The 13,626-nt window shown below is 36.0% G+C and overlaps 1 protein-coding gene across 4 annotated transcripts in view; it reads left to right on the top strand.

The window, feature by feature from the left end:
- LOC131052436 (E3 ubiquitin ligase BIG BROTHER-related) overlaps window positions 1-13,626 on the top strand; it is a 77,544-nt gene that overhangs the window by 27,323 nt on the left and 36,595 nt on the right. For all 4 annotated transcript variants that reach the window (XM_057987110.2, XM_057987108.2, XM_057987107.2 and 1 more), the window contains exons 3-6: window positions 1,369-1,645; window positions 1,869-1,909; window positions 8,637-8,681; window positions 8,814-8,935. In XM_057987110.2, the coding sequence (XP_057843093.2) occupies window positions 1,369-1,645; window positions 1,869-1,909; window positions 8,637-8,681; window positions 8,814-8,935 (485 nt within the window). The remainder of the gene's footprint in view (window positions 1-1,368; window positions 1,646-1,868; window positions 1,910-8,636; window positions 8,682-8,813; window positions 8,936-13,626) is intronic.

Genomic DNA, 13,626 nt, shown 5'->3' with positions numbered 1-13,626 from the left:
CATGAGCCTAAAATTTTACTTCATTTGACAAAATGATGTTTTAGATTGCTTGAGTGTCTTTACAAAGTCCGTCTTTCATTTTCTCAAAATTTTCCATACTAGGCCATTTTCTAAGGCTGACAATACTTTTCGAAGTTAGCAAAACTTGTCAAATTGCTGACAAAGTTAGCAAAAGTACACAAAGTGCCAACAAAGCTAGCAAAAGTACATAAAGTCCTGACAAAGGAGAACATTCCTTCCAAAGGCAAAAGAAAAAGAGATGAAACTTGAGAGGCAGAAAACTAAATATGATAGAGAGTCGAGTGGTTAGCAGAACCAAACAAATTGCTGACAAAGAAGAAAAGGAAGAGAGAAGTGAAGCATGAAGAAAGTGAGAAACTGTAACTTAAGAAAGTTTGCGAACTCATTCATATGGCCGAAAAAGTTAGCAAAATGATTTAAATTGTTGATGCTGCTACAGAAGTACGGAATGCATTAATGGCTGACATAGAGGTAGATGGATAATTAATGATAGACTTCATATTTTAAAAGTTCCCTACATTTTTTTAAAAAAGGGACATTTTATTTTAAATGCAGAAGACTTTTAAAATTCATTCTTTTAAAAGAATCAGTTACGTAACATTGGCAGTTATGAGTATGTATTCAAGAGACTACTGGGGGTCCTGATTTGGCTGATCCCCATTGTACTTTGATACAAGAGTGAGAATCAATCAGAGCAAGGCCAAGAAAGTTTGATGTTTCCTTTAAGAATTCATTTGTCTTTGTACATGTGGAATGGATCCTCCCACCCCCAAGTCTGAGAAAAATCTTACCAAAACCCACCAGTCTGAACAGCTCCATGTTGACATGGCACCAGATACAGCCTTGCAGCATTTTACAGTTGGAACCCTAGCCTTCTTCCACAATGCAGCGTCAGAGCAGCTTATTTATTTATTTTAGTTTGATGATATTTTTAAGCACAGGTAATCAGTTGATATTCGTCGAATAAACTGCAACAATTTTAATGATATGAGATGCATAAAAGGATAAATGAAATTGGCAAAGTTCAAAACGTTTATGTTAGGCAACAATTTTTTTTACTGATTTTCATGAAATAGGCTGCAGTCTAATAAATTAACGACTTGAAACAACAAAATTTGATCCACAAACTTATTACTCACCTTTGTTGGGCTTATCCTAACAAATACAATTTCTGCAGAGATTCATCATTGTAATATTTGCTCTGTTTTTGTTAAACAATCCTTTTCTTTTCATCTTTAATTGGATATTCAGAATCCATATTATGTCTCTATTGTTTTTTCTTTACTGTTTGTTTGGCTATAAGGACTTTTTCAATTGCTTCTGTGTCTGATGAGCTGAATATTTCAGGAACGGGCATATATGCTGCTCCAAATGAATGCAGAATCTAGTGACCATGAAACATCTGGAAGTGGCAGTTATGAACATGAAGACTATATCAATGATGGTGGTGAGAATGAAGAGTTTGATGCCATTGCTGATGAACTTGAGGCCCATGCATTGGTTGATGATCCAAATGAAGAGATCGATCCTTCATTATTTGATAGCGATGAAGCTTATGCAAGGGCACTTCAGGATGCTGAAGACCGTGAAATGACTGCCCGTATGATGGCTTTGGCTAATCAGTGTAAGCTTATGCAGTATCAAGTTGATTTAGAACATTTTGTGATTTGAAGTAGTTGATTCTAGCTATACATATAGACACACCCACACACACTCATGCATGTGTATGCACGCATGCACACACACGCACACACACACTCAACACTCAGACACACATGTATTTATATATTATTATATTTATCCTTGCACAATTTTGAATGCTATTTTCTGAAGAAAATTTGTTTCAGGGGAGGAAGATGATAATGAAGACAATGATGGAAGCTCTCAGGTACAATAATTTGTAGGATGACTGGTTAGACTTGATGTATGAATTTTATTTATTGATGTTTTGTTGAAATGTACACCTTATGCTGATATGCATCAATAGATATTGTAAGTACTTAAAAAAAGAATTTGGACATTATATAGAAGGAATAGAGGTGGTAGTATTTACATGCATAAACATGTATTTCAAAAGGCAACTTCTAATATGTTAGATCAGCATCTGTGGGAGGGAATTTTAGCTTAAACCGGCTAGTTGGATTGCAGAAATGTCATATACAACAATGGAATAGGTAATCACTGAACACCATGTGACATGATTCTAAGCTTAAAAAGAACAAAGGAAATCAAACATAAAGAAAAATGGCTGGCAAAGTACAAAATCTTTATATGATACCTCCTATATAGGAAACAATCTCTGTGAATATTCATGATAAATGCTGACACTTTATTCACAGTTAATGTTGTATTAATCTGGTGCCTGAACTCAAAATGCAATTGCTCTGTAGTCATATTTAATGTGGTATTAATCTAGTGCCTGAACTCAAGGGGATGCATTTTTAGGATTAAATGAATGTATTGAAAGTCATAGCTATGTGCTGATGATCCATAGGGATTAGTATCAGTTAACTTTATCCAACCAGAGATCAAATACTTTTGCATGGGTGGCAGTTTCGTCATTTTTAGTTGTAGTTTTGTTTGCTTTCTAGCAGTTTTGTATTATCATGATTTTTCCTCTTGTGGCATGGTGTTCCTTTCGCCATTTAGTGGTTTTATCCTGATTTCTAAAATATATGTTAGTTTTGTAAGTTTAAAATAAGTAGAGTAATGACAGAAAACAAAGTTTTACAGTTGATTGGAAATTCTTTATTGCATGAAAGGACACTCCCAAAGTTCATACAATTAAGAGATACAAACCCAGTGGTAAGAACTGAGTTTGATAGGAAGAGTTAGTGAGTTTAATAATTGTAGGTGAAAACATTGTGGTGGAAAGAGTGGCTTGAATGAGAATATTAGTTTTGTAATCTCCTAATTTTAAAAACTAGCATGCAATTTTTGTATTAGATCTAACATGTGTCTATAAGGGAAACCTCATTGAGGCATTACACAAGTCTTAGGTAGAATAGCTTTGTTCAAAACTTAAGCAACTTCCCATTTGGTCCATCACTGTGATGTCCCCTTTTCAGAAGTAAAATAATTGGGGGATCTGTGTTTTTTTTATTTATTTCCTGTAGGTCAAGGAATAAAGTTAGGGAAATATTTTAATAATAATGTTGTGATAATATTGTTTTGAAACAACTTGTCATGGGTTTATTGGTTTTGATTTTCAGTAACAGCAGTGAGAAGCTTTATCATTTTTTTGATAGCTTTAGAATATAGTCTTGTGTGGTCACTTTTATTACGAGTTTTCATGATCCACTTTGACAAATTCACTTAGGATTTGCGGTTGGCCTTGTTTGTTGGAGAACACTATTTGTAGAATTGGGATTGCTTACTTGATTCAACCTTCAAGATGGGTGCATTTTTAAGCATTTAACATGTCTCTTGGGGATTTGAACGCCGGTCTCCATTATGAAAGCCTTGATTGTTTATCATTTGTGCTTCGCCTATTTATCTTTTGCACCCATGCTCTAGCGGAAAACTTATCACTCATATCAAAATGTGCTAGAGTAATCTTTCCAAGGGCTCGCTGATAATCTTGTGTAGCAAAAGGGCAGTTATCATATCTTCCACCTCTCTTCTTTTGGTTCATAAACTAGTCAAAGGTGAGGATATTCCGGATCTTTGCAGGGAGAGAAGCATACTCCATGTAACTATTCCTTATTTCATTCACTGTTGATATCTCAACTTCAGCTTGAGGCAATCCCTTGGGTAGGGAGACGGGTTGCAAAGGTCTTGATATTGACCCTCTAGGTGTTCCTCCATTGTTGCTTCCATGGTTACTCCCGTTTCCATTTCCTCCAAGGTTATTATAAGTGCTAGCTTCAGGTCCATTAGTGGGCTGATCAGGAGTCCCACCATAATTCTGATTAAGTTCGGCCAGCAACTGGGACATCATGTCCATCATGGTTTCAAGCTTTCTTTCCACTCTAGCATAAGGAGCCTCATTCTGTTCTGTAGTTCTCTTGGCCATAGAATCAGCTGAATCAATTGCTTTCTCTTTGTTTCTCAAAACCTCTGAAAAGGTCTCTTCAACTGACACTGCAAGAATATGATACTGTTGTCTTCTTTGTTCTCTGTCACTCATGGAGAACTCTGATCACTCTGAATTCACATGCTGGCAGGAAAACCAACTCTGATACCACTGTAATATCCCCCTTAATTTTTCCCAAATTTTTTCCACAACAAGATTCACGCGTTAAGGTTAGAATAATCAAACTTGTGCAGAAAGGGAATGCTGAAAGTAACCCTTTCACTTTCTAATCATCGAGAGCCCAGCATGGGAGGGTGAGAGCATACAGTGTCAAGGGGATCGTTAGCTCAAATAACTGCTGGAAATGAAATCTCAAATACAATATTGGGCGGCAAGCCAACCCCTTCAGCTTATCCAGCGGGTGTAAGAACTTCTACAGCAGTGTGGCGGTGCAACCAGCCAATTAGAATATTACAAATTGTAAGAACAACAGTCACTTGACCGCTTATTCAGCGGGAGGACTAGAAATGAAATAGCAATCAACTCTACCGCTTACTCAGTGGGAGGACTGAAAATGAGATTACAAATCAACTCTACCGCTTATGTAGCGGGAGGACAGTATTACAATATTCAAAACAGGCGGCAAAGCCAACCTCTTCCACTTATGCAGTGGAACTAAGAGCAATAATCCAATCAGATAACTGTTAGTACTACTAACCAGCTTTACAATGCACAATATGGATTACAATTTAAGAGAAATCACTATTCCAAAGATAGGCGGCAAGGTCAACCTCTTCCACTTATGCAGTGGGACAAGAAAGACCAATAGAAACTGTTGTTAGTACTACTACCAACATTACAATATGAATCATAGCATATAAGAGTGATGAACCAAGTGCAATAACATGACCAACAACTGCAAATGAAACCAAGTCCTTTCTCTTCACACCAATGAACTCACACACCCCAAAACCAACTCCAAACACCAAAAACTTTAATTCTGATACACTCCCAGCACGCTGAAAACACAGAGACCAGCAACACCAAATCCCACTCAAGCACTCACAACTCACCCAATTCTTAACCAAATGACACAAAACTAAAAGCAAATGATCACTAGGAGGTAGGCGATCATTCCTAGGATAACAAAACATGGCAAACCGACCCCAATAATTTATGCACGCATTCCAAAGCGCTCAGCCACATGGTACGACCAGCTAAGCTACGATTTTGCAAAAATAAAATCCAAAGCACCATTTTAAGCTCTATAAACTTGCAAAATGAATCACCTAAACCAAAAAGAAAGATAGATTAAATACCCAAAATGAGGAGAATAACACATTGAGAATAACACATTGAGACCTGCGACCCAAACAACAAGAACACACTACATAACTCCCAAAAATCAGAAATCTAATATATAAATTTGCAACATTATCTTCGATCCACTCCTCTGAATGAAGAGCAGTCTCTGGCTCGACTAGTTGTTGTATTGCAAGCAAGAAATCAAGCTATGGCTAGGAGGTAAGCATTCCCTGAAGCTTTCACTCTGCATTTCGGCACCATTTCATGATAAAATTTCTTGGATACCAAAAACAAGAGCCCAATACTCTTATTTATAGACTTTGTGTCTCCAAATTCAAATTCACATTCCCTCCAAATGAACGTCAAACCCGGATGCACATTCACTTCACATTATTTTGAAATTACATTTCATTTCTCCTTTCTCCAAATCGACCTTCTCATAGGAGCAAATATACTTTATAAAAATGACAATAAAATCATAATGTGGCATCCAAGGTAGATAAGTGAAATATATTATAAATTTAACTTATTTCTCCATAAGGCGTCCATTTTGCCTTATTAATATTTCACTTTATAAAGTATTTTTCCTCGACAATAAATCTCCCAATATATAATTAAGGGAATGACTTAGATATCAATATAACTTAAGCAATCCCTTTAAAACAAATCGTCCAACCTTTGCCTTAAGTTATAATTTAATTTAAAACACTATTTTTCATCAAATATTGAACCTGCCAAAACAAGCTCTAAGGATATGGGGAAACAAGCTGAGAGAAAATCCCTGCTAGAATGTAATGTCCCCATTTTAGCAGACTTGGATTTTGTGAGATTAGCCTATTATCCTGACCCTCGTAGGCTAATGTGTTGGATAGAGGGTCTTTTGAGGATTGGTATCATCTCCAGTGTTTTGAGTGCTTCAGTCTGGTCTTCGTTTGGCATCATTTGGACATCATTTGCTCTACTTCCTATTTTTAGTAAGTCTTGGGATGTTAGAGATGGACCCCTGCTTTTTTTAGTAAAGGGGGTATGGTCATATGCAACTTCATCATGTTAGCTCCCAGTTCAGACGACGTTCAAAAATGTTGAATATTAATGGAGATATTAATGTTTATTTAGTTTAAATAAACATTAATTTTTTGAGTTATATTATTAAGTTATAATATAATTTTATATTATAACTTAAGTAAGGGTCCAAGTATCATTAAAGGGGACCATTTAATTAATTAATTGTGGCTTTTTTACCAAGGTGAAATATTAAATGACAAAGTGAAAATATTATATCATTAACTGTCATTTAATATCATTAATTGATTTAATGCTTTATTGGAGAAAATCGAACCTTCATGGGAAATATATATAAGGCTTTTTGAAAAGAAGAGAAGGGGGAATTGATTATGTGTGATTGGAGTTTTTGATTGAAGTTTCTCTGAAGCATTGAAGTGTAGAATACCAAGGGTTTCTGCAGGATTCAAGGCTTGTCGGCATTGGAGAGCGTGGCTTCTTCATTGTAACAGCATATAGAGGGTGTGCAATATGATCTGATTATGCTTGTGAGAGTTGGCTTCATTCAGAAGTCAATATTGAGCTGACTGGAGGGTTTATTTCAGATTTTGTTTGCAAATTGAAAGAGACTATAGTGCGCATGAACAGTGCGCTACAGTGCCGTAAACAGTGCGCATGAACAGTGCGCTATAGTGTCGTGAACAGTGCGCTATAGTGCCATGAACAGTGCGCTACAGTAGTTTGAATTCTATAGAAGGGGATTTAGAAAGGTTGAACAGCTATATATATTTGACAAGGGCTTTGCGTATGAAGAGAATCAAACCAATATATCAAGGCAGCCATTGAAATTCCAGGTTTTCTATCTATGGTCATTGTATTAGAAAATCATTACTTCATTGCATCATTTTCTATTATGATTATATCATGAAATACTTGGAGGTTGCATATGTTTAATGGATATATAAGTTGCATATTCCACATTCATGGTAACATTCAACATCGATCAGCCACTTAGCTTTCATGCCAATTGTTTGCTTAAATGCCTAATGGCTGTAGGTATACATTGGGATGCATGACAAGTGTTTGTCTTAATGTCAACTAGTTGTACTAGTTAATTTCAGTCATTACATGTGTGTGTAAAGGTCTAAAACAGCTAGTATATCATTTCTATAACAACTTTGCATTGTTAGAAGCTTTCCATAACTTCATTTGCAGCCTACAAACCCAAAGAAGACAAATAAAGAATTCACTACAGTGGTTTCAAACATTGTATGCCAAGTGTTTGACAATATTCCTTGGGGTTCAAATAAGCGAAACAGGGTCAGATTAGCCAAGGGATATTACATAGAAATAGTCACTTAACTGAGCTGAGGAACCCTTGCAAAGAATAGCACCAAAAAATGCTAGAAGACCAACTGCTCAAATTGACCTGCCGAAAATAGCCATCTGAATAGGCCCGTTGACATCTTGCTAAAAATAGAACTGCTAAAAATAGCAAGTGTTTCCAAAGTGATTTTAACCACATTCTGAGCAGTCGCCGCACTTACTAAAAATAGTAAGTCTGGAAAAAGTCACCCGATGCAGATGCGTGTTGAACCATCCTGAAGCTCTCTGAAAACCCAGAAGGAATCTAGAATCCTTAATGTCAAACTCCCACATACACCCCCTGAAAACACCAAAAAATCCTCCTAGAAAATAGGGAACCCTAAGTTTTGCTCCCATCTAGCCTACGGGCCTTCGAAATAGGCTAATGGCCAACTGGAGTAATCACTGCGGAGAAGGGGATATTACACTCTCTCATGCCCCCTTGACCTATAATTTTCATTTGTAGATATTCATATAGTTTCTTTCATAAGTAATTGCATATTTTCTGATATTATTTTTCCTGTTGATTTTTTTATGCCTTCTAGGGAGTTAAGATAATTTCATTTGCTTAAATATATAGCTATAATTATGAAAAAACATGGTTAGAATATCTAAGCTGGTAGTAGTTGTGTCTGAAACACAAAACCAGATATATATGCTATTTTTGACACACTGAGTGGTAGACTATTAAATATACTGTATTATAGAACATGCATCTGTCATAATTTAGTTTGACGATGGTTGAGCATTGAGGATACAATATATATTGCTTTCAAAATTTGTGTATTTTTTGTATTTCTGGTTAAAAATGATGTTGGTTATGCTATTTCTAGCTTTTCTACATGCACTATAGGTCCTTTTCCTAATCGTGTGAGCTAGGTTAACCTGAAATTTTTTAATTTCTTATTTTCCACACTTGCTTTTTCAGGATGATCGATGGCAAGATGTTGATCCGGACAATATGTTGTATGAGGTAGTTTGCTTTTGTGTTATATGCTTTGTGTGTCCAAACAAGATATAAATAATCTTGGGTAAGTTGAGTGTCAGGAACTTCTGGCAATGCTTTATAGTTGTTTAGCTTATGTCTATAACTTATGTCTGGCAGGAACTAGTGGCACTAGGTGAAGTGGTTGGGACTGAAAGCAAAGGTCTTGAGCCAGATGCAATCTCTTCTTTACCCTTGTCCAAATATGTTCAACAAAGTCCAAGTTCAAGCAACTGTGAGCAGTAAGAATTTTTCCAGAGTCATGCATTTTTAAATAACATTGTGGTTCTAGTTTGACCTAACCTGAGCATCTTTTCTTTGCTTTTCAGAGTAGAAAAAGATTTTGGGTGAAAAATTGTTGTTTGCAGATATGACTGGATAATGTCAATTGATTCTATTTACCTAAAGCTATAAATGTGTTTTAGTTACCAGATTCCCAACAAGCTTTGTTATTTCCTATGAGAGAATGAAAATAGTGAGAAAAAATCAATGCAAGAAATGCTGGGGCAAGATGTTGGTTCTTAATTTGCAAGCAACTTTGGTGATAGATTTGTATCATAAAAGAGTGGAATATGGTTTGCAATTCTGTGGAATGATTTCAATGGTTATAATTCATGAAATTATCTGGAATGCGATTTTCAATTCTGTAAGAATGATTTCAATGTTCATAATTCATGAAATTATATGGAATGCAATTTTCAATTCTGTAAGAATGATTTCAATGTTCATAATTCTTGAAATGATTTGGCATTGGTATCAATTCTGTGAGAAAGCATGATGTATGGAGGACTTAGTGATACCCACAAGGACTACATCTATCATGAATATACAATCAATGACACCCCCATAGGAAGCAAGTAGAGAGGCAAGATATCCCCCCATAATGAAGAAGCTCCAATGTTGAAGTATGCCTGGAAACAAAAGATCATGCAATGCCTGCAAGCAACAAGTCTTCCCTTTGGAAGAAACAAGTCCATAGGATGATGAAGATGCCACTCCATGTCCAACTGAAAAGGAAGGAAGTCTCCAAATGTGGGCCTTGAAAACTGAGTAGGAGTCTCCAAGCTTGAATGAGACGCACCATAATCAAGAAACATGACAATTCAAGAAATTATGGAATCTCATGAATGTCAATCTCCAAAGACAATGAAGATGAGATAACATTTGTGCTGAAACTTTTATCAAAGAGGAGTGAAATCCACAAAGTGTGTCTCCCAAATCTGCAGTATGAGAGTCCACAAACAAGTCTGAAATCCCTGTCAAACATTCATTCCACAAAGTGAGATTTGAAAAACTATGATCAACTTGCTAAAGAGAAGTACTGAAAGTTGAACAAGCAGGATGTGGAGTAGGAAGCCTAGCATTGGTCTCTAGAACACCAAGATACAAATGACCAAACTTCTACTCACAAACATGATTCACCCTTGATGAAAGGGTGCATACATTAGTTAAAGGAACATTATCATCATTAGGAGCAAACTGAGAAAAGGAATACAAAAACAATGAATGATGAGGCATCCCAAAGTGATCTCTCTAATCTCTATGCCCCTAATATAGACATAATCAAGAGTGAACTCAATTGATTTACCTTGTCTACTATGAGCAATTTGATAGACAAAAAGGAGATTGTTGGGAATGTCATAGGATGCATAAAATAATAACTCGTTTTGTTTAATATCTTATTATATTAGTGGTATTGGTATGATAAATCGATGTTGTTAAACAAAGAAGACGAAGGCTCCTTAAATAGATTTACAAAGACGATGTTTCTAAATGAAACAATCGTAAATACAACCCAGAATTAGAAACTACATAAACTTAACTAAGACGACCATTAAAACAAATTACATTATTTTAATACCCTCCCTTAATGGTCATCGTTCTAAGTACTCTACAAAAGACAATCTGCATTTAATTTGGCTACAAATGCATAGAAGGCTGCCCCCTTCTCTTCAGATCGCTTTGCAAAATGAGCTTGTTGTTGAGACCCTCCTCGATTTTGCAAAACTTCTAGAAATGACCAAGAAAACCAAAACAAATTGAGATTTGTCCAACAAAATTGTCGCTCCCTGTAGCCAGAGATACCGAGAACAATTTCTCAAATTGAAACCACGATTTTGAGGAGAAAATCACCAAACCCGAACTGCTTCAAAAAAACAGCCACGATTTTTTGGAAAAAAATTGGCAAACCCTTATGCAGACTATTGTCCTAGCAACTCTAGGTGTGACCCATAACATATGCAAGCAACCACAATTTTTGAGGAGAAAAATCGATCAAAACAAGACACGATTTTTGAGGAAAAATCGATCAAAACTAGACACGATTTTTGAGGAAAAAATGGATCAAAACCAATAGACAATTTTTTGGAAAAAATTGTGAAAACCTAGTGTTGTGATGTTTTCACACATTACCCCATTGCAAATTGGGACCCCCTAGTTTTCACTTTTTTAGAATAGGGTTTTGGTGTCTTAGGTCTCTAAGACTCTAAAATGAGTCAAGTTTTGTGAAATTTGGAGGAAAATGAAGAAACGATCAAAGGAATGTTTGGATGCTATAGTTGGTCTCAAATGGGCTGAAGGATTAAAATCGCAATTTCTTGAGGTCAATTTTGACAACTTGCTTTTTTAGGAAATTTTGCTTTTTGTTTTTTTTTAAATTAAAAAAAAATTGTTTTTTGGCGTTTTGGGGCCATTCCAAAAACTTGCTTTTTCTAAAAATAGAAAGTTTTTTTTTAAAAATTGCTTTTTGCTTTTCGCTTTTTTTTGGGGTTTTGGATGGTTTTAGGCAAAGTTGAACTACTCGCCACTCGGCAAAACTCCCCAAGCCCCTAGGAAAAAAAACCCGCCTAAAACTCGGAAAAACTCGGCAACATAAAAACACGCTTAAATTTAATAAAAAATGCATTTTTTTTGCAAAATTTAATGACACAAATGACCACAAAAGAAACAAGTTGATTCTAGATATATTTAAATGTGCAGTGTCTACAAAATCGCATCCTCATGAGGAATGCTGATGGCTGGAAGCCTCAAAGCAATATAGTAAATAGTTTTTGTAAAACCAAAAGTAAATACATCATTACAAATTACAATTACAACTTCCTCTTCCCAACTCTAGCAAAAAATATGGGAGAGGTAGATCTAGAGGGTCTAGTCCTAGAAGTCTGCAGTGGGCGTGTGAGTGTTTGTGCCTCCTCGATCGGTATGGCTGGCTCATCCTCCAACATGGCTGATGCTATGTCTCCACCTTCTTGTGTCACTGACAATGACTCCTCATCCTCATCCTCTTCCTCCTCAATGTCATCCAGCATGAAACCAAATCCACCTCCCTCCCCCTCCATAGCCCGCCTCTCCAAATCAGTGATCTCACCCTCTGAAAACAATGGAGGTTGCTTCTGTGATGTCCAATCATTGTAAGTATCTATATCATCCAATCACTGTAACAATGGAAGCTGCTCCTGTGCTTCTTGTTCCTCTTCAATATCAATAGAAGCACCTTGAGATTCAGCTATGGCTGATCTCATGGTTAGCTTTACCCTCTCCCTCTGCAATTTCTTCTCTTCCCCAGCTGCAAGTAGAGCATTCATTTCTCTTTTTATTTCAGGAGTGGTCCCTATGCATTCTCTAGCATCATGTTTGTCTATGCCAGCAAGGTGGTATTTGAGGCAGTTGATGCCTCCATGAAGTTCTCTTTCACACTTTATGCAAATAACTTCATATGCATACCTCCAAGCCCTATCTCTAGCACCTCTAGGATGGGTGCCTATATAACCGGATGGGCATGGTTCTAGTGGCCAATCATGACTTGCCATATTTAATGCTTAGTTAACCTACACATACGAAGTGAAAAAAAAATGTTAACAATAACATTTTAGTTAAACAATTTAGCAAACTATCTAAATTAGTTGAAAAACATTTAGACATCATTTAAATTACAAAAAGAAAAAAACTATTAGGGTTTGATTTGGTTTTGAAAACTAGATGTTCTTCAAAAAAATAGTGAAAAAATCTACAAAACTTGTCAAAACTAGTGTTAAATCTTGTTCAAATAAGTTAAATTTTTTTTAGACTACTTAGGAATGATTTCTAACTCATCTAAATTCAACAAAAAATAAACAAAATGTTTTAAAAAAGCATAGGAAAAAAATAAAAAAACAAACTTGGGAATCTGATTTTTCCTTCAAATCCCCTTCAAATCCACTTGGAATCACTCAGAAATCACTCCAAATCACCTTGCAAGTCACTCCGAGTCAACCTTCACCCTTCTCAGCCGAAAACCTAATAAAAAAACACAAAATGAATAACCTTTCCTTCGTTTTGCGTTTTCAGGTATAGGCGGCAACTTTTTGACTCAGACTCGCCGAGTTTTGGCCAAAAACTCGGCGAGTTATCCGGCAAGTAAAAGTTGTTATTACTCGCCGGATACATTTTTGCAACTCGCTAAGTTTTCGGCGAGTAGTTCAACTATGGTTTTAGGTTCCAAAGATGTGTCAAGTTAGGAGAATTCATCCAGAACAAATCGAGTATGTAATAACTTTGTTCGAGAATAAGTCCTTGTTTCCTTCGAAAAAATTCCTTGTTTCAACAAAAGAAGTCCACAAGTTTCTATTAAGGATATAGCTTCATTCGGATTGAAGCAAATACTATATATATATATATATATATATAATCATTATTAAATTGACATGATTCAAAGAATAATAAAGCGGGATAATCCCGATACTTATCGGGGTTGTGTTGATGTGTCTTCTGTACACGACCAAACACAAAATAAAATACCTAAAGGTACCTTATCCTCTCTTGAATAAAGTTTTCGAATGTTGAAGGTATCGCAAAAGGATCAATCGGAGAAACTTCAAGGTTCTGTTATGTAGGATCTCTACTCGTGGATAAGCTCTTCGTGGTATGATGTGATTTTGCTGGAATCACAAGGGGA

The sequence above is a fragment of the Cryptomeria japonica genome, chromosome 7 (genome assembly GCF_030272615.1).
Source record: "Cryptomeria japonica chromosome 7, Sugi_1.0, whole genome shotgun sequence".
NCBI classification, from domain to species: domain Eukaryota; kingdom Viridiplantae; phylum Streptophyta; class Pinopsida; order Cupressales; family Cupressaceae; genus Cryptomeria; species Cryptomeria japonica.
Note: the sequence above shows the minus strand (reverse complement) of the source record. Positions and strands in the feature narration are given on the sequence as shown.